This window comes from Mobula birostris, chromosome 9 (genome assembly GCF_030028105.1).
Source record: "Mobula birostris isolate sMobBir1 chromosome 9, sMobBir1.hap1, whole genome shotgun sequence".
NCBI lineage: Eukaryota > Metazoa > Chordata > Chondrichthyes > Myliobatiformes > Myliobatidae > Mobula > Mobula birostris.
Genome location: NC_092378.1, coordinates 4,515,803 through 4,536,051, shown reverse-complemented (window position 1 = coordinate 4,536,051; position 20,249 = coordinate 4,515,803). Strand labels below are relative to the sequence as shown.

The following is a 20,249-nucleotide window of genomic DNA, read 5'->3' as shown; positions in this document are numbered from 1 at the left end:
GCTTGGCAGCACAACACAGAACACATCAAGTAACAAAACAACAACATCAAGACAAGCCTCTCTTCTCCCTTCTCCTCCCCCAGCCCACATACACAGACAGCCCTCCAACTGCAGAAAATGTCTGTGGGCCATCGGGCTTTGACTTGCAGACTTTGCAATCAACCCCACTCCCTCCGAGACGAGTCGATGACGGGACCGCAAATTCTGGGCCGGCCCTTGTACCTCCTGCTTGCTGGTCCCGGGCCCCACCGACCTGGGCCAGCCCAGCGTCCACGGATGTCCTGTGTTAACCATCCATGTCACTGGCTTTCCAGTGCAGAGTAGCAACGCCCACATCTCTGTGGGGTTCGCACGTTCACCCTGGGTATTCTGATACCATCCCACGTCCAGGTTGGTAGTTTAATCGGCGTCTGTAAATTACCCTTAATTTGTGGAAAGATGGTGGAATCTGGGGGAGCTGATGGGAGTGCTGGGGAGAAGAGTTACAGGGGAAATCAGTGGGGGAATAGGATAATGGGTTTGAGCCAGCAGAAGTGTTGATGCACTGAACGGCCTTATTCTCAGTCGTAAAGAAATGGGGAAATGAATAGCAATGTGGTTCTCCCTGAGTACTACACTGGGAGAATCAATGTAGTTATAGTTAATTTTACAGAGAACAGACTCCTCAATAAACGTGGAAAAGGCCCTTCCAGCCCCTTGAACTCTGCCACCCAGCAATCCCCTCCACCCCCTATTTAACCCTTGCCTAATCACAGTTGGGCACGTGGCCAAGTTGTTAAGTCGTTTGTCTAGTTACCTGAAGGTCGCTAGTTCGAGCCTCAGCTGTGGCAGTGTGTTTGTGCCCTTGAGCAAGGCACTTAATCACACATTGCTCTAGTCTGTGCGAGGAGTGGCGCCCCACGCAGACTTCCAATGTGCGCCTTGTAAGGCATGAAATTGCCCAACGCAGGCCTTTCATGGTCTGAGTCGACGTTCCCCCTAATCACAGGACAATTTTACAATGACCAATTAACCTAGTAACCAGTACATCTTCGGACTGTGGGAGGAAACCAGAACACACCGGGGAAACCAGCACTGTCATGGGGTACAACCTCCTTACAGACAGTGGTGGGAATTGTTTCTCTGCGTGTGTCCCTGGAGCGGGGCGTTGGTCGGTAGGTTCATTGGTCACTATTAGGTGTGTAGGTGGGCAGTGTGTTTCAATTCCATATCTCTTTCTGACTGTTCAGAGTGGCACCTGCGTTTCTGCCGCTGCATGGTGAGTGCACTCCCCGTCAGTTTGGGAATATCTGAGCTGGCAGCCATCGGTTTGCAAAGTTTGAACTTCAAGGCCAGCATTTACTGCACATTGCCCTCTCCCCCACCCCTGATCAGAACAGAACAGTACAGCATAGTACAGACCCTTTCATCCACGACGTTGTGCCAACCTTCTAACCTGGACTAAGATCAATCTAACCCTTCCGTCCCACATAACCATTCATTTTTCTATCATCCATGTGCCTATCTAAGAGTTTCTTAAATGTCCCTCATGTATCTGCCTTTACCACCACCCCTGGCAGGGTGTTGCACTCACCCACCACTCTGTGTAGTGAGAAAAACATAATATCTCCCCTATGCTTTCCTCCAGTCACTTTAAGGTTATGCCCCCTCATATTAGCCATTCCCAACCAGGAAAAAAAGTCTCTAGCGATCCACTCTATGTATGTCTCTTATCATCATGTACACCTCTATTGAGTCATCTTTCAAAAGAGAAAAGCTGTAGCTCACTTGACCTAATAAGACACGCTGTCTAATCCAGGCAGCATCCTGGTAAATCTCCTCCGCATCCTCTGTGATTGGCTGTGTCTTTTCAGAGGGCAGACGTGGTACCCAGAGGGGTGGACCTGAGGACATATACACCAAAGGCCAGGTGGGGCTAGCCAACCTGTGAAGGTGAGGGAGCTCAGTAAACAGACTGATGTTTCTGATACCAGGAAGGACTTGATCTTCCAGTACCACCAGGCTCAAGAACAGCTTCTGCCCCACTGTAACGAGACTATTAAATGGTTCCCTCATATGACAAGATGGACTCTTGACCTCACAGTCTACCTAATGACCTTTCACTTTATTGCCTAGCTGCACTGCACTTTTATTCTGCATTCTGCTATTGTTTTACCTTGTCCTCCCTCAATGCACTGTGTAATGATTTATCTGTATATGAACATGATACTGTACATGACCATTGTAAACCAATACCAAAATTTCGTAAGTTCAAAGTACTTATATTTCCTAAGTACATATGTCATTATATACAACCCTGAGATTCTTTTTCTTGTGGGCATACTCAAAAAGTCCATAATGTAATAATGAACATAATAGAATTGATGAAAGACCACACCAACCTGGGTGTTCGACCAGTGTGCAAAAGACAACAAACTGCACAAATACAGTAAGAAAAAAAGAAATAATAATAGTAAAAAATAAGCAATAAATATCTAGAACATGAGGTGAAGAGTCCTTGAAGTTTAGTCCGTGGTTGTGGAGCATTTCAATAATGGGGTGAGTGAAGTTATCTTCTTTGGTTCAGGAGTCTGTTGGTTGAGGGGTAACAACTGTTCCTGAACCTGGTTGTGTGAGTCCTGAGGCTCCTGTACCACCTTCCTGATGGCAGCAGCGAGACCTGGGTTGTGGCGATCCCTGATGATGGATGCTGCTTTCTTGCGACAACACTTCGTGTAGATGTGTCGATGGTGGGAAGGGCCGTTAGGCCGGGGGCTACGGGGGTGGAAAATGAGGTGCTCCTCCTCCAGCCTGAGTGTGACCTCTCACTGTGGTGGCAGAGATGACCATGGACTGACATGTCAGAATTGGAATGGTAATTGGTTTCTGGGAAATCCTGTCTTTTGTGGGTGGTGTGAAGCTGCTCGACAAAGTGGTCTTCAATCTCTGTTGGGTCTCACTGATGTAGCGGAGGCTGCATTAGGAGCACCGCATACAGTAGACAATCCCAATAGATTTGTAGTCAAGTGTGGCCTCATTTCGGTGTTAGAGGAGGTCATGGACCGACATGTTAGAATGAGAAGTCAAACTGAAATTGTTAACCACTGAGAAATCCAGCCTGTTGTGACAGAAAGAATGAAATCCTTGACAAGATGGTCTCTTCTACAAGGTAAGTAAGGTTGGCTGAGCAACTGTTGTTGGTAAAGGATTACAATTAGATTAAATTTTCAAATGTATTACAGTATCTGGGACCTCGACGGAAATCAAAAGACTTCGTTTCTGCTCCACTCTCCGGGAATGAGCTTGTGTTGGCACCCTGAAGAAGTCTTCAAGGTTCACTTGTAATTTTTTATTTCTGAATCGTGTTGTTTGTGTCTGTGGGAAACCTGAACCACAAGCCGGGAGCGAGGGAGCAGTGGGGGCAGAGTTAGGGCTGGAATTCCTTCATTTTCTGCCAAAAATAACTGGTGGGGGAGGGTTTGAAGAAGCAATCCTGGCGGTCGACAAAAATAATTTGTTTTCTTATATTTTATACCAGCAAAACCTTGCATTGGCCTGAAGACCATAAGGCATTGGATCAGAATAAGGCTCCTATGTTCTATTCAGCCCATTCTGTTCTGCCGTTCCATCGTGGCTGATTTATTTATTATCCCCCTCAACCCCATTCTCCCTGTAACCTTTGATGCCCTGAGTAATCAAGAACCTCTCAACCTCTGCCTTAAATATACTCAGTGACTTATCCCCTCAGCCGTCTCTGGCAACAAATTCTACAGATTCACCATCCTCTATCTAAACAAATTTTTCCTCGTCAGCGTGGATGCAATTAGTTATAAGAGCCAGGTCGATGTCTTTACTTAATGTTCTTTTTGTTTTGAATAACTGGAAAAATGCATAACTGTAGCCAGTGATCATAACAGAAAAAAATTCTGAATTGGAAAAAAAAGAAACAAAACTTTGAATTTCTACACATTTATGGATTTTATTTTATTTAGAGGTACAGCACGGTAAAAGGCCCTTCCAGCCCAATGAGCCCAAGCTGTCCAATTATATCTATTTAACCAAATAACCTACTAACCCGGACAACTTTGGACTGTGGGAGGAAACCAGAGCACCCAGACGAAAGCTACACGGTCACGGGGATCACACAGACTCCTTACAGACAGCAGCAGGAATTGAACCGGGGTTGTAAAGCATTACACTAACTGCTATGCTACTGTGCTGCCCCATGACTCTTTGAAACTCCAGTACATCACATAGGAACAACCACTGTGTAGGCACAGGAACACGTACCAGAGTTTGACAAATCTTTCTAATCTCCCCACATATAAATTGGAAACACTCAGCGGCCAAGCGGCATCTGTGGGGAGGGACAGAGTTAGTAGGATCGTCATTAGTTCAGCAGTGGAAAGGGTGAGCATGTAAGCCAAGCTGTGTCCACAGCTCACCAAAGCGCAGAGAGGGGGCGGTCTACCAGCCGATGAGATTGCTGGCTTGCAGACCAGTGTTTGGAATTCTGAGAAGCTTCTTCCACACTGACTGTTCCCCTCTCTCTCTCTCGCTCTCTCCGCAGCTGATGGTGGCAGAGAAGAACGGGACCATCCGCTTTTACGATCTGGTCACACAGCAAGCCATTCTGTCGCTGGACTGTGGGCAGATGCCGCTGATGTCAGCTGACTGGTGTCTAGGGAACACGATTAAAGTTGGCGCAGTAGCGGGGAATGACTGGCTGATCTGGGACATCACCCGCTCCAGGTAAACAGCTGCTGTAGTTAACCATGGAGTCACATAGTTGAGAAACAGGTCCTTCAACCCAGCCAAGCTGCCCATGTAAGCCTGTCCCATTTGACCCTTACCCTTCTAGAGATTAAAGAAAGACTGGCTTTAATTGTCACATGCTGGTGATAATAAACCTGATTCTGATGCCGATTGAAACAGACAATGAAATGTTTTGTTAGCATCAGTGGCCAACACAGTCTGAGGATGTACTGAACGCATAGAACACGGACCAGTACAGCACAGAAACAGGCCCTTCAGCCCTCAGTGTTGTGCCAAACCAGCTAAAACATCCAAAACCCCTCCTACCTACGCACTGTCCATATCCCTTCACCTTTATCATATCCATGTGCCTATCTAGTCTCTTAAAAGCCTCTACCACCATACCAGGCCGCACTTCGGGCACCAACGTACATTGCCCACAGCTTACTGACTCTAGCACATACATCGTAGGAATGTGGGAGAAACTGGGGCACCTGGAGGAAACCCATGTGGTCACATGGAGAACTCACAACAGGCAGCAGCAAACTGCCGAGTACCTTTTAAATGTTGTTTTTGTCCATCTCCTCTGCAGCTTGCTCCATAAACTGATTCTCTGTGTGAAGACGTTGGCCCTCAAGTCTCTGCCCCCTCTCACCTTAAACTCGTGCTCTCTAGTTCTTGATTTTTCACACTTGGGAAAAGACTGTGTGCATTGACCCTATCTCTGCCCCTCATGAACTTGTATACCTCTATCAGATCACCTCACACTCCAGGGCAAAAATCCTAGCCTGTCCAGTCGCTCCTTCTAACCCAGTCCCTCGAGTTGCTAGAGGAACTCGGCAGGCCAGGCAGCATCTACGGAAAAGAGAACGATCGACGTTTCAGGCCGAGACCCTTCATCAGGACTCAACCTGAAACATTGATTGTTTACTCTTTTCTATAGTTGCTGCCTGGCCTGCTCAGTTTCTCCAGCTTCTTGTGTGTGTGTTGCTTTGATTTCCAGCACCTGCAAAATTTTTCCACTGAGTTTGGGTGAGACCAGAGGTCATAGGCTAAAGGATGAAAGGGGAACATGAGGGGGAACTTCTTCACTCAGAGAGTGGTGCAAGTGTGGAATGAGCTGCTAGTGGAAGTGGTAAATGCAGGTTCAATTCCAACACTTTTAAAAAAAAGTTTGGATAATTACATGGATGTGAGGGGTATAGAGGGCTATGGTCCCAGTAAGGGTCAATGGGACCAGGCAGAATAACAGTTTTGCATGGACTAGATGGGCTGAAGGGCCTGTTTCTGTGCTGTAGTGCTCAATGACTCTAACATCCTGTAAATGTTACCTGCACTTATCCCAACTTAAAAACAATTTCATCAAGTTTAAGAGGGACGTTTAGGGAGTGTCCATGGAGTTCAAAGTAAATCTATTATCAACGTATGTAAATGTCATCATATACTACCCTGAGATTCGTCTTGCAGGCATTTACAGGAAAATAAAGAAATACAATAGAATTTATGAAAATTGTACATAAACTAAGACTGACAAGGCACATAGGTCTTGAAGAAGGGTCTCGGCCCAAAACGTCAACTGTTTATTCTTTTCAAAGACGCTGCCTGGCCTGCTGAGTTCCTCCAGCATTTTGTGTTTGTTGTTCTGGATTCCCTGCGTCAGCAGACTTTCTCGTGTTTACAATGTGCAACAGAAGACAAATTGTGTAAATGAAAAATAAGTAACACTGAGAACGTGGGCTATAGAGTCTTTGAAAGTGAGTCTGTAGTTTGTGAAATCAGTTTAGAATGAGGTGATTTAAGTTATCCACACTGGTTCAGGAGCCTGATGCATGAGGGGTAATAACTGTTCCAGAACTGGTGGTGTGGAAACCAAGGTTCCTGTACAAACTCCCCGATGGCAGTAGCAAGAATACAGCTTAGCCTGGATGCTTAGAGTCCTCGATGCTGGATACTGCTTTCTTGTGGCAGCTCGTCATGTTGATGTGTTCAGTGGTGGAGTGCTAATTCTCATCTTAGATTTCTTATGACCAAGAATGAGACCATTCAGCCCATTAAGTCTACATCAGCTCTGTACTATCCCATAGATCCCATTTCCCCATTTACGTCCTGACCTATCTCTCATTCCAATCCTACACTGATCTCTTCCACTAGGAATAAACTACAGCAGACAGTTAATCTGCCAATGTCTTAGCGATGTCAGAGGAAACCCAGGCAGTCACAGAGAATAGTCGAGTCCCACACCCATTGGCCAAGGCCGCACCATTCTCTGTTCCCCGCAGAACTCAGATCTAGTGTCAAGTTGTGGACGATTGTGTGTGAAGCTGTCCAAAATGTGGACATCGAGGGATTTCACTGTTTTATTACCCAATAAATGCAACTTAGTCCTTAACTCAAGATTCTACAGATGCTGGAAATCCAGAACAACGCACACACAAAATGCTAGAGGAATTCTGCTGGTCAGGCAGCGTCTATGGACTAAACAGTTGATGTTTCAGGCTGAAACACTTTATCGGGACTGGAATGGAAGGGAGCAGATTTCAGAATAAGATTTGGGGAGGGGATCGTTGACTGTTTATTCCTTCCATAGATTCTGCCTGGCCTGCTGAGTTCCTCTAGCACTTTGTGTATATTGATCTGCAGAGTCTCTTGTGTTTATAACTGTGGTTGGAATGGTTTTAAGGGTAGATGTATGTATATTTATGTAATGGTGTAAAGACCCTTTATTGTCAAGGTGTATATGCAATATACAACCCTGAGATTCATCTTCCCCACAGACAGCCACGAAACACCCCAAAAAACCATGGGCATCAAATCTAGCCCCCACACACAAAAAAAAACATTGTGCAAACGACGGGAAAAAAAACAAGCGAGAAACACAGAATATAAAACACAAAATCAAAAGATTCCTGGCATCTTCAGCTCGGCTCCGTTTGATATCACATATCTTCCACCTGTCTGTGTCATATCATCGCTGAAGCCCCCAACACAGAAATGCCTTTGGCCCAGTCGTCCATGCTGGCCAGGTTGTCCTTTTGCCCTTGGTGTTTGAACTGAAATGAATTGATTTATTTTTGTCACATGTACCAATATACAGTGAAAAACCTGTCTCACATAATTTCCATGTAATTCATTACAACGGTGCATTGCAAGGGTAAGCAATAACAATGCAGTTACAGAGAAGGTGCAGTGCAGGTAAATATTAACATGCGCAATCATAACGAGGTGGATAGTGAGACTCCGATTTCTCTAGCTGGACGGTGGAGACTATACTGACTGGTTGGTTGCATCTCTGCTTGGTATGGTAGCTCCAATGTACAGGATCGCAAGAGGCTGCAGACTGAACCCTCCCCACCACAGGCACAACCCTCCCCACCATCACGGACGTCTTCAGGACGCAATGCCTCACTAAGAGGCATCCATTACTCAGGATCCTCTCCACCTAGGGCATGCCCTCTTCAGAATCAGGTTTATTAGCACCGCTGTATGTCATGAAATTTGCTGTTCTGCAGCAGCAGTGCATTACCATACATAATAAAAACCTGTAAATTAGAATAAGTATATACATTTCTATTAAATAGTTAAATTATTTACAGTAAGTATATATTAAATAAGTATTGCCAAAAGAGGGGTGGAAAAAGTCAGCAGGTGGTGTTCATGGATTCAATGTCCATTCAGAAATCTGATGGCAGAGGGGAAGAAGTTGTTCCTGAATTGTTGAGTGTGTGCCTTCAGGTCCTTGTACCTCCTTACTGATGGTAACAATGTGAGAAAAAGGCATGTCCTGAGTGCTGGGGTTCCTTAATGATTGTCTTTTTGAAGCATCACTCCTTGAAGAGGCCCTGGATGCTGGGGAGGCTAGTGTCCATGATGGAGCTGACTGAGTTCACAACTTTCTGCAGCTTCTTTTGATCCTGTGCAGTAGTCCGCCCATCCCCCACCAAACAATAATGCAGCCGGTTGGAATGCTCTCCATGGTACATCTGAAGAAATTTGTGAGCAGCTCTCTTCTCACTGCTACCATCAGGGACGAGGTACAGGATCCTGAAGGCACACACTCAGCGATTCAAAAACAGCTTCTTCCCCTCTGCCATCAGGTTCCTGAATGGACAATGAACCCATGAACATGAATTTGTTATTCATCTTTTCATCATCATCATCAGGTGCCGTGCCCAGTTTGAGCTTTGACTGCCATGGCCCACACACTCCTGTTTCGGGTCAAGTGGATCAATTCATTGGTATTCATTTCCAGTTCTCTGGCTGCTGTCTCCATCGTCATTTGTCTTTGCCTTCCTCCTGCTTTCTTCCCTTCAATCTTTCCCATAATTACGGTGCATTCTAACTCCTCTTTCCTAATCACATGTCCAATGAAGTTACGTTGCCTTTTCATGATCTCATACATTATTTCCCTTTTTGTGTTTGCTCTGTTCATGACATCCTCGTTAGATATTCATTTCATCCATGATATTCTTTGCATCCTCCTCAAAAACCACATCTCTGCTGCTACAATTCGTTTCCTCATGTTACTAGATATTGTCCAATATTCTGAGCCATATAACATAACTGGATAGATGTAACATTTCAGTGCTCTGAGACGTGTTGTCATGCCTAGTTTAGTGTTGGTCAGTATACTCGTCATTCTTATAAAGGTGTCTTTTGCCATTCCTATTCTTCTTTTGATGTCCAAGTCGCACCTGCCATCTGATGTCACCCAGATTCCTAAGTAGCAAAAGTTCTGTACTTGTTTTATGTCTTCCCCGTTTATTCTCAGCCTGCAGATAGGATTCTCCTTTTTGGATATCACCATACATTCTGTCTTTTTGCAATTGATAGACCCATTTTTGCACTTTCTTCAACAATTATATCAATTAAGTTTTGTAGTTCTTCCTCCGTACTTGCAATGAACACAGTATCATCTGCATATCTGAAGTTATTGATGTTTTCATCTTTTACACTGTCTATATATTTTGTAACTTGTAGAATATTTTTGTCTTGCAACGTACTGCTGCCCCCTGCAGCCTCTTGAAATCCTATGCGTCGGAGCCTCCGTGATGCAATCAGTCAAGGTGAGGGGGTGAGTTACTGTTCACTTCCCGGAAGGTGGGAATTGGGTGGTCAGCTGACCAGACTGGTTCCCTGGACGTGACACTTCCTGAAATCTTTTGCATTCAAACTTCTCACCCAGAAACACTCTCCACTCTTTTCATAGATATACTAAATAACCTGAACAAACATGAAAGTTCAAAGTACATTTACTTTCAAAGATTTGTCTCACAGGCAGCCACAAAACAAGAAACACAAAATACCTCATTTAAAAAGAAAAAGACCCAACGAATGCTCAATGCACAGAGAGAAACAAAAACACAAATCGTGCAAGCATTAGAAGCAAGCAACCGTATTCGGAAAGAGAGTGAGTCTATAGACATGACTCCCAGAGCAGCTCCACAGTCTCCGTCTCAGTTCATCATACAGCGGAGCAAAACTGAGCTCGCGTACTCGGAGAGCGGAGTGAACATTGTGCCCTCGCCTCCGATCCCGACATCCGGCCTTCCGGTCCATCCAGCCTGGCATTTAAATTGTCCAAACACGGTGTCACCCTCCACACTGGGACCTGGGCCCTGTCACCTTGATACACTCTGATCCTGGACCCTGCCACCACGGTTCGAACCGCACCCGACCTTCCCAAGTCGGCCTGACGCTTAGATTGATCTGGTGTCGCTCTGGATTTAGGTGGATGGGCTCTGAAATTCCTCTGCTCTGGCTTTCCAATGCTTTGCACATCCCAATTCTGTCTCGACCTCATTCCGACCACTTCTCCTCGAGCATGTCTCTACCTCACTCCGACTTGGCATCGCAACCGCAGGCCTCGACTCCTGAGTCAACCTTGCCTCTTCATTTACCACAGGAAAAGTGTTGTTAATAAAATATTTAGTTGTATTTCTTGTTTTATGAACCACCAGTAAGCTGTCGCCAGTCCTCAATAGCGCCATCTTAAACCTGAAACCTACGTGTGCATCTGTATGTGTTTAATTGTCATGTTAATTTTTGTTTCTTGCCTACAGTTACCCCCAGGAGAAACGACCATCACACTTAGATGGAGCTCACAGATTTCGGTAAGACGGAGATTATTTACTAAAATTGCCTTATTTGGGGCAACACAAGGCTCTGACACTTCCCATGTCACAGGATGGGGAGGTCACCTCACTGAACTGTTCATGTAACACAGGAATCCCATTGGGTACATGTTAATACTAATGGCATAGGTAGCAAAAGGGGTGAAGAGAGAATATAGGAGTTGGGTATAAAACTGAAAAACTGGACGTCCAGGGTAGTAATCTCTGATTGCCCCCTGTGCTACTCACCAGTGAGGGTAAGAATAGGATAATTTGGTAGATGAATGTGTGGCAGAAGAATTGGTGCAGGGGTCAGGGTTTCATATCTGTGGATCATTGGGAGCTGGCCAAAGTTGATTAGAAGGGGTCACCAGCAGAGATGATGGCAGAACACCAGTGGCTGGAGTTTCTGTTCTGAGCAGACTCAATGGGCCAAATAGCCGAATTATGCTTCTATGTCTTATGGGCTGGTCTCTGCTAGTTCTTTCCCCAGATCTCTGCAGTTAGACATTAAGACATGTGAGCAGAATTAGACCCATTAAGCCTGCTCTGCCATTTCATCGTGGCTGGTTTATTTTCCCTCTTAACCCCTGTCTGTCTGAGAACAGTAATATCTGATGCCTTTACTAATCAAGAACTTATCAACTTTCACTTTAAGTATACCCAGTGCCTTGGCCTCCACAGCCGTCTGTGGAATGAATTCCAGATTCACCACCCTCTGGCTAAAGAATCAACCCTTGCCTAGGCCAGGACCTGGACCCGCTACAATTTGCCTACTGTATAATAGGCCTACTGTGGATGTAATCTCATTGGCTCTCCACATAGCCTTAGATGACCTGGGCAGTAGCAATACCCATGTCAGGCTGCTGTCTAATGATTACAGCTCAGAGTTCAACACTTTCATACCCTCAATTCTGATCAATAAGCTCCAAAATCTGGGCCTCTACCTCCCTTTGCAACTGGATCCTTGACTTGCTCACAGTCAGTGCAGATCAGAAATAACATCTCCTCTTTGCTGAATCAACAGTGGCAGAACTCAAAGATGCACTTAGTTCACTGTTCTACTCTCTACACCCACAACTGTGTGGCTGGGCATAGCTCAAACGCCATTTATAAATTTGCCAATGACACAACTACTGTTGGCAGAATTTCAGATGGTAACGAGGAGGCGTACAGGAGTGTGCTAGATCAGCTGGTTGAGTGGTGTCAAAACCACAACCTTGCACCCAGCATCAGTAAGACCAGGGAATTGATTGTGGACTTCAGGCAGGGGAAATCAAGGGAACACACACCAGTCCTCGTCAAGGGATCAGCAGTGGAAAGGGTGACCAGTTTCAAGTTACTGGATGTAAAAAAAACTCTGAAGATTTATTCTGGGCCTAACATATTGATGCAATTACAAAGAAGGCACAATAGCAGCTATATTTTATTAGGAGTTTGAGGAGATGTGGAGAGCATTCTAACTAGTTGCATCACTGTCTGGTATGGGGGCCTCTGTACAGAATCGGGGAAAGTTACAAACTCAACCAGCTCCATCCTGGACACTGATCTCCCCAGCATCCAGGACATCTTCAAATGGCGATGTCTCAAAAAGGTGGCTTCCATCCCAGTCTCCCAGGACATACCCTCCTCTCATTGCTACTGTTGAGAAGGAGGAGGAGGAGGATGAGGATGAGACATAGGACTCTGAAGACACACACTCAAAGTTTCAGGAACACCTTCTCCTCCACCATCAGATTTCTGAATGGACTGTGCACAGTGAACCCATGTACACTTCACTTTTTCCTTTTTTTTGCACTACTTACTTAATTTGATGATATCTATCTATTTCTTATTGTAGTTTATATGTATTTATGTATTGCAATGTAGTGCAACTGCAAAATATTTCACAATTCTGATTCTGAGAAATTCCTTCTCATCCCTGTTTTAAAAATGATGTCCACTATCTTGGTGTTTTCAATGTTCAGCAGGCTGCAATGAAATCCCCCCCTCATTCTTCTAAAATACAGCAAGTACAGGCCAAGAACCATCAAAACCATCTTTCGTTTCTGAGCAACACACATCAAAGTTGCTGGTGAACGCAGCAGGCCAGGCAGCATCTCTAGGAAGAGGTACAGTCGACGTTTCAGGCCGAGACCCTTCGTCAGGGATCATTCTTGTGTGAACCTCCTGTCCATCGACAGCTCACCTTTTCTTAGACAACGGGCCCAAAACTGCTCACAGTACTCCAAAAGCTGTCTGACCAATATTTGGAGCCTGAACATTACATCCTTGCTTTTATATGTTAGTTTTCTCAAAATGAATGCTAACTTTGCATTTGCCTTCCTCACCAGTGACTCAACCTGCAAATTAACCTTGAGGGAATCCTGCATGAGGACTCCAAGTCCCTTTGTACTCTAATTTTTGAATTTTCTCCCTGTTTATAAAAGAGTCTATACCTTTATTCCTTCAACCAAAGTGCATGACCATACACTTCACGACACTGTATTCCACCTGCCACTTCTTCACTTATTCTCCTCATCTGTCCAAGTCCTTCTGCAGACTCCCTGCTTCCTCAACACTACCTGCCCCTCCACCTATCTCTGTATCATCTCTAAACTTGGCCACAAAGCCATCAGTTCCATCTTACAGATCATTGACAGATATGTGAAAAGTATTGGAACCAACACTGGTCCAGTTTCAGCCACCCCCCACCCCCCCACTTAGAGCAATTAACTGATTTCCTCTTTGGAGATTCCCGTGAGGGACACAGCTGCCAAGTGGTTGGATTGGGATCAAATCCATGGGTCAGTGAAGAATGTGCTTTTATCTCCTCATGCAAACTATGGAATTAAATTCAATTAACTAACATTGGAATGAAGTGTTAGTATTAGCGTCTGTATTGTAAAACAACAGGACTATCACTGAAGCCTATCTGGTTCCCTTTACTTTTGTCAAATGTACCAAGTTACAGTGAAGAGCTTATTTATTTATTTAGACCCTTCCGAGCCACGAGCCTCGCCACCAGCAACCCACCTGCTTAACACTAACCTAATACAGGACAGTTTACAATGACTAACCTGTATGTCTTTGGACTGTGGGAGGAAACCAGAGTAGCTGAAGGAAACTCCTTAATGAAGGTGCCAGAATTGAACTCCGATCTCTGGAATGCTGTGAGCTGTAATCGCTACACTACTGTAGCGTATTTGCACAGTGTTCATACAGATCAGGTCATTACACAGTGCATCGAGGTAGAACAAGGGAAAACAGTAAGAGAATGCAGGATAAAGTGTAAAAAGCTACAGGGAAAGTGCAGTGCAGGTAAATGATAAAGTTTAAAGTTATAAGAAGGTAGATTGTGAGCCAAGAGTCCATCTTATCATACAAGAAGTTGTTCAAGAGTCTGATAAGTGGGATAGAAACTGTCCTTGAGCCTGGTGGTACGCGCTTTCAGGCTTTTGTCTTCTGCCCGATGGGAGAGAAGAGGAGAGAGAATGTCCGGGGTGGGTGGGTCTTTGATTACACTGGCTGCTTTACTGAGGCAGAGAGAAGTATAAACAGAGTCCATGGAGGGAGATAGGTACCCGAATGTGCTGAGCTGTGTCCACAACTCCATGCAATGCCTTGTGGTCGCGGGCAGTTGCCGTGCCAGGTCGTTGTGCGTCCGGATAGGATGCTGTCTATGGTGTATCAATAAAAATCAGTAAGGGTCAATGGGGCATGCCAAATTTCTTCAAGTTCAATTTTGTCATTTAATTGTCTATCTGCGTACCACCAAACAAAACATTGTTTCTCCAGACTAAGTGCACAACATAGTACATATTACCACAAATAGAATAACAATTAATGTAATTGCTTACATTATTATTTCAATTAGTAATTTAGCTTCCTGAGGAGTAGATGCATTGGTCCTGACATCAACCTGATTGAACCAGCACAGGCTATCGGTAATATTCTATTTGAACTACATATTTTGACTTGGACATTAGTTGCAGTAGAAATTAAAAACTGGTTTACAAAATGATTCTTTTATCTGATTGTGGTTGTTCTGTTCCGGTTTCCCAGGTGGTCAAAAGCCAATGAAAATCTTTTTGCAACAATTGGCTACCCCGGCAAGATGGACAGTCAACTCCTTGTGCACCATTTGGGTCACCCACAGGTGGGTTTGAATCTCCAAAGTTAAAACTTGATGTCAGTTCTAGACACCAAAGAAGGAAAAACTTTTAGTAGTGTGGAGGAAGAAAGTGATCTTGGTGTCAAGTCCATAGTTCCCTCAAAGTTCTAATAGGGTGCTTAAAACCATTAGAAAACAGAGCAGAAGTAGGCCATCAAGTCTGCTCTGCCATTCCATCATGGCTGATTTGTTTTCCCTCTTCCCCCTAACCTTTGACAATCTTACTAATCAAGAACCTATCAATCTGTTTTAAATATACCCATTGACTTGGCCTCCACAGCCCTCCAAGGAAATGGCTTCCACAAATTCACCCCCATATAGCAAAACTAAACAGAAGACGTGAGTGCAAGTTGAGGGTGATGGAGTCCAGAACCGAATCAGGTTTATTACTGGCATTTGTCTTGAGACTTGTTGTTTTGTGGCAGCAGAACATTGCAATACATAATAAAAAAACCCTGTAAATTACAGTAAGTATAAATCATCATTATGTGCCATGTTGTATGATGTCAGCAATCATGACCATGATTGTTCTTGGCAAAGTCTTCTACAGAATGGCAATGGTTTGCCATTGCCTTCTTCCGGGCAGTGCCTTTACAAGACATGACACCCCAGCCATTATCAATGCTCTTCAGAGATTGTCTGCCTGGCATCAGTGGTCACATAACCAGGATTGTGTGTTATGCACCAACTGCTCATACAACCATCCACCACCTGCTCTCATGGCTCCACATGTCCCTGATGGGGGGGCTAAAAATAGTGAGGTAGTGTTCATGGGTTCATTATCCACTCAGAAATCTGATGGTGAAATGGAAGAAGCTGTTCCTGAAACTGAGTGTGTATCTCCAGGCTCCTGTATCTCCTCCTTGATGGTAGCAATGAGAAGAGGGCATGGCCTGGGTGTTGGGCTCCTTAATGATGGATGCCGTCTTTTTGAAGCATCACCTTTTGAAGGTGTCTTCGATACTAGGGATGCTAGTGGCCATGATGGAGCTCTCTGAGGTAAAAGTAATATTTTTCCAGGTGGGTAGATTGTAATCTGCATTAGTGTAGGAGATCAGCGGGATTAGCGTAGCAACCCAGTTAACAAACTCTCTCTCCTCTTGGCAGCCAATCCTGGTCGGCTCTGCCCCCGTTGCTTCAGGAATAAGCTGGCATCGGACACTCCCATTGTGTGCCATCGGCGGAGATCGGAAAGTTTTATTTTGGATGACGGAAATGTAGAGAAAATCCTTTTTGTCTGTTCATTCACACTGTGGAACATTTTAAATGTGAGCCTTGTTGCTGTGCAGGAAGCTGGTACGGTCTCAGCACCTCATCCGCTCCATTCGACAAGGCCTCGATGTGAAACATTGAAGTTTTTGTTTTTTGTGAATATCACATTGGCATACAATTTATCCTTATACCACACCTTTAATATCAATGAAACAGCCCAGAGTGCTCATGCAGACCGATGAGACAGAGAGGCAGATGATGTAAACACAAGAGATCAGAATCAGGTTTATTATCACCAGCATCTGACGTGGAATTTGTTAACTTAGCAGCTGCAGTTCAATGCAACACACAATCTAGCAGAGAGAAAAAAAATAAATAAATAAACAAGTAAATCAATTATGCAATTTGAATAGATTTTTAAAAATGTGCAAAAACAGAAGGACTGTATGTTGAAAATAAGCGAGGTAGTGTCCAAAGATTTAATGTCCATTTAGGATGGTGGAGGGGAAGAAGCTGTTCCTGAATCGCTGAGTGTGTGCCTTCAGGCTTCTGTATCTCCTACTTGATGGTAACAGTGAGAAAATGGCATGCCCTGGAAGCTGGAGGTCCCTAATAATGAACGCTGCCTTTCTGAGACACTTTTCCCTGAAGATGTCCTGGGTACTTTGTAGGCTAGTGCCCAAGATGGAGCTGACTAGATTTACAACTTTCTGCAGCTTCTTTTGGTCCTGTGCAGTAGCCCCTCTGTACCAGACAGTGATGCAGCCTGTCAGAATGCTGTCCACAGTACAACTATAGAAGTTTTAGAGTGTATTTGTTGACATGCCAAATCTCTTCAAACTCTTAATAAAGTATAGCTATTGTCTTGCCTTCTTTATAGTTGCATCGAAATGTTGGGACCAGGTTAGATCCCTAGAGATTTTAACACCCAGAAACTTGAAGCTGCTTACTCTCTCCACTTCTGATCCCTCTATGAGGATTGGAATGTGTTCCTTCGCCTTACCCTTCCTGAAGTCCACAATCAGTTCTTTCATCTTCCTGACGTTGAGTGCCAGGTTGTTGCTGTGGCACCATTCCACTAGTTGGCATATCTCACTACTGCACGCCCTCTCATCACCACCTGAGATTCTACCAACAATGGTTGTATCATCAGCAAATTTATAGATGGTATTTGAGCTATGCCTAGCCACACAGTCGTGTATACAGAGAGTAGAATAGTGGGCTAAGCACACACCCTTGAGGTGCGCTGGTGTTGATTGTTGGCGAGGAGGATATGTTATCACCAATCTGCACAGATTATGGTCTTCCAGTTATGAAGTTGAGTATCCAATTGCAGAGGCCCACGTTCTGCAACTTCTCAATCAGGATTGTGAGAATGATGGTGTTAAATACTGAGCTACAGTCGATGAACAACATCCTGACATGGGTATTTGTGTAGATTCTGCAGACACTGGAAATCCAGAGCTAAATCCACACACAAAATGCTGGAGGAACTCAGCAGGTCAAGCAGTATCAATGGAGGGGAATTAACAGTCGCCATTTCGGGATGAGACCCTTCATCGGGCGATGCCCAGGATTGTGGTATGACTCCTCGCTTCTAACCTGATTCTGTGAATCAGTCTGGCAACAAGGAAAGTTAGCAATCAGAGAGTCATAGAGTGCTCTAGCATAGAAACAGGCCCTTTGGCCCATCTAGTCCAGGCTGAGCTGTTATTCTGCCTAGTCCCATTGATCCACATCTAGACCCCAGCCCTCCATACCCATCCTATCCTTGTACCTATCCAAATTTCCCTTGTATGTTGCAATCAAACTCACATCCACCACTGACAATGGCAGCTCGTTCTACACTCTCACCACCCTTTGAATGATGACGTTCCCCCTCAGGTTCCCCTTAAACATTTCACCTCTCACCCTTAACCTATGACCTCTAGTTGTCTTACCCAACCTCAATGGAAAAAGCCTGCTTGCATTTACCTTATCTCAGTCATTTTGTGCATGGTGTTCTGGATAAAGGGTTGTCTGCCATTCCTGGTAGGATCGCTACAGGGAATTCAGGAGAAGCTTTGCCTCAAGTGTGCTGAGAATGTGGAACATACTCTCCCGGGGTGTGATAACCACGCACAGTGCGGAGGAATCTGGATAAACACCGTCAGAGAAAAGGGGGAATGAAAATGGTGATGGGGGCAGTGAGCAAAAGCTTGGACAGTACAGAGCCCATATCAAACCTATGCTGCTTCTCCAATGAGCATTATCCTGTTGTGGTGCAATGGCTTCAGAGCTCCGCAGGGGCTGAGAACCAGAGTTTCTCCTGGTAGGGTCAGTCATGGCAGCAAGATCAGACAAGGAGTGGTCCAACCAAGACTGCATCGGTGGAGTTGGCGACACATCACACTGACAGTGAAGGCAGAGGAAAAGTCCTCAGTCGTTTTGCACTTCATCCCACTGGACCCTGACCCCAGAGTCTGCAAGGACCTTGTGGAGCCTGCCCACATCAAACAAAGTCACTCACAGGGGATCTCCCTTTGGGAAAACATCATACTCACCTCAAGTGATCAACTATCATGCCAACTATCTCAATGTTTCTCTGTGTTATAATGTCACTGGGGTCAAAGCACATTAAATGGCATTGTGTCAAGTCAACCTGTGTTTAAATGAAATGTGCCCCAATGAAGGGTCTCCACCCAAAATGTCGACTTCTTTTCCATGGATGTTGCCTGACCTGCTGAGTTCCTCCAGCATCTTGTGTTGCTTCAAGAGAAAGATTGTTAATGTGAATCCAAGAATGAGACTTAAGAGCTACAGCTGAATGTAGATCATTACAGCATGAACAGACCCTTTGGCCCACGATATTGTGCTGACCTTTTAACCTATTCTAAGATCAGTCTAACCCTTCCCGCCCACATAGCCCTTCATTTTTCTTCATCCTGGTGCCTAAATGTCCTTAATACATCTGCCTCTAACACCACCCCCAACAGTGAGTTCCACATACCCACCACTCTCTGTGTTTAAAAAAAAACTACCTCTAACATTCCCCCCACCCCATACTTTCCTCCCATCACCTTAAATTATGTCCCTGATATTAGCCGTGTTCTCCTTGCGGAAAGGGTCTCTGCCTGTCCACTCTATCTATGCCTTTTATCATCTAGTACACATCTTAACAAGGAGGAAATTCTTAGCTTGTGTAGCCTATCCTCATAAGACATGCTCTTTAATTCAGGCAGCATCATTCTGGTAAATCTCTGCACCCACTCTAAAGTTTCCACACCCTTCCTATAATAAGGTGGCCAGAACTGAACACAATACTCCCAAATGTGTCTAAGTAGGATTTTATAGATCTGCAACATTACTTAGCAACTCTTCAACTCAATCCCCTGAATAATGGTGGCCAACGTACTATGTGCCTTCTATAAAGTTGCGCAGCAGTTTTCAGGGGTCTTTGGACATGGACCCCAAGATCCCTCTGTTTCTCCACATTAACATTAAGCTTGTACTCTACCTTCAAGTTGAGTTGCTGAGATGTGCACAAGTTAGGTAAGGGACAGGTACAATGAAAAACGTGCTATAAAAGTATCAGAGGTTCATTGGTACAGACAACACAGAATATATCAGAATCAGGTTTAATATCACTGGCATGTCATGGAATCTGACGTTGTGTGACAGCAGTAATTTGCAATACATAACAAACTAAATTACAATAAGAAATATATGTTTAAAAATTAAATTGGTAATGCAAAAAGAATTAAGGTAATGTATGTGGGTTCATTATCCATTCGGAAATCTGATGGCGGTGGGCCATAAGAGTGAAGAGAAATAAGGTCTTCAAAACGGGACATACTGCAAACAAAAACACAATCAGAGGCAAGTCTACAGTCCAGAGCAACGCCCACAAAATGCTGGAGGAACTCAGCAGGGCAGGTAGCATCTGTGGAAATGCATAAACAGTGGATATTTTGGGTGGAGACCCTTCATCAGGAAAGGAAGAGGGAAGAAACCAGAATAAAAAGGTGGAGGGAGGGGACATTGGGTAACTCAAGGGTGAT

The 20,249-nt window shown here is 44.7% G+C and overlaps 1 protein-coding gene across 1 annotated transcript in view; it reads left to right on the top strand.

Moving 5' to 3' along the window:
* nup37 (nucleoporin 37) overlaps positions 1-19,904 on the top strand; it is a 44,225-nt gene extending 24,321 nt beyond the window's left edge. Inside the window, exons 5-9 of the mRNA XM_072267407.1 lie at positions 3,222-3,312; positions 4,550-4,731; positions 10,794-10,844; positions 14,889-14,982; positions 16,105-19,904. Of these exons, the coding sequence (XP_072123508.1) occupies positions 3,222-3,312; positions 4,550-4,731; positions 10,794-10,844; positions 14,889-14,982; positions 16,105-16,218 (532 nt within the window). The 3' untranslated portion in view covers positions 16,219-19,904. The remainder of the gene's footprint in view (positions 1-3,221; positions 3,313-4,549; positions 4,732-10,793; positions 10,845-14,888; positions 14,983-16,104) is intronic.
* Positions 19,905-20,249: the final 345 nt, after the last annotated feature.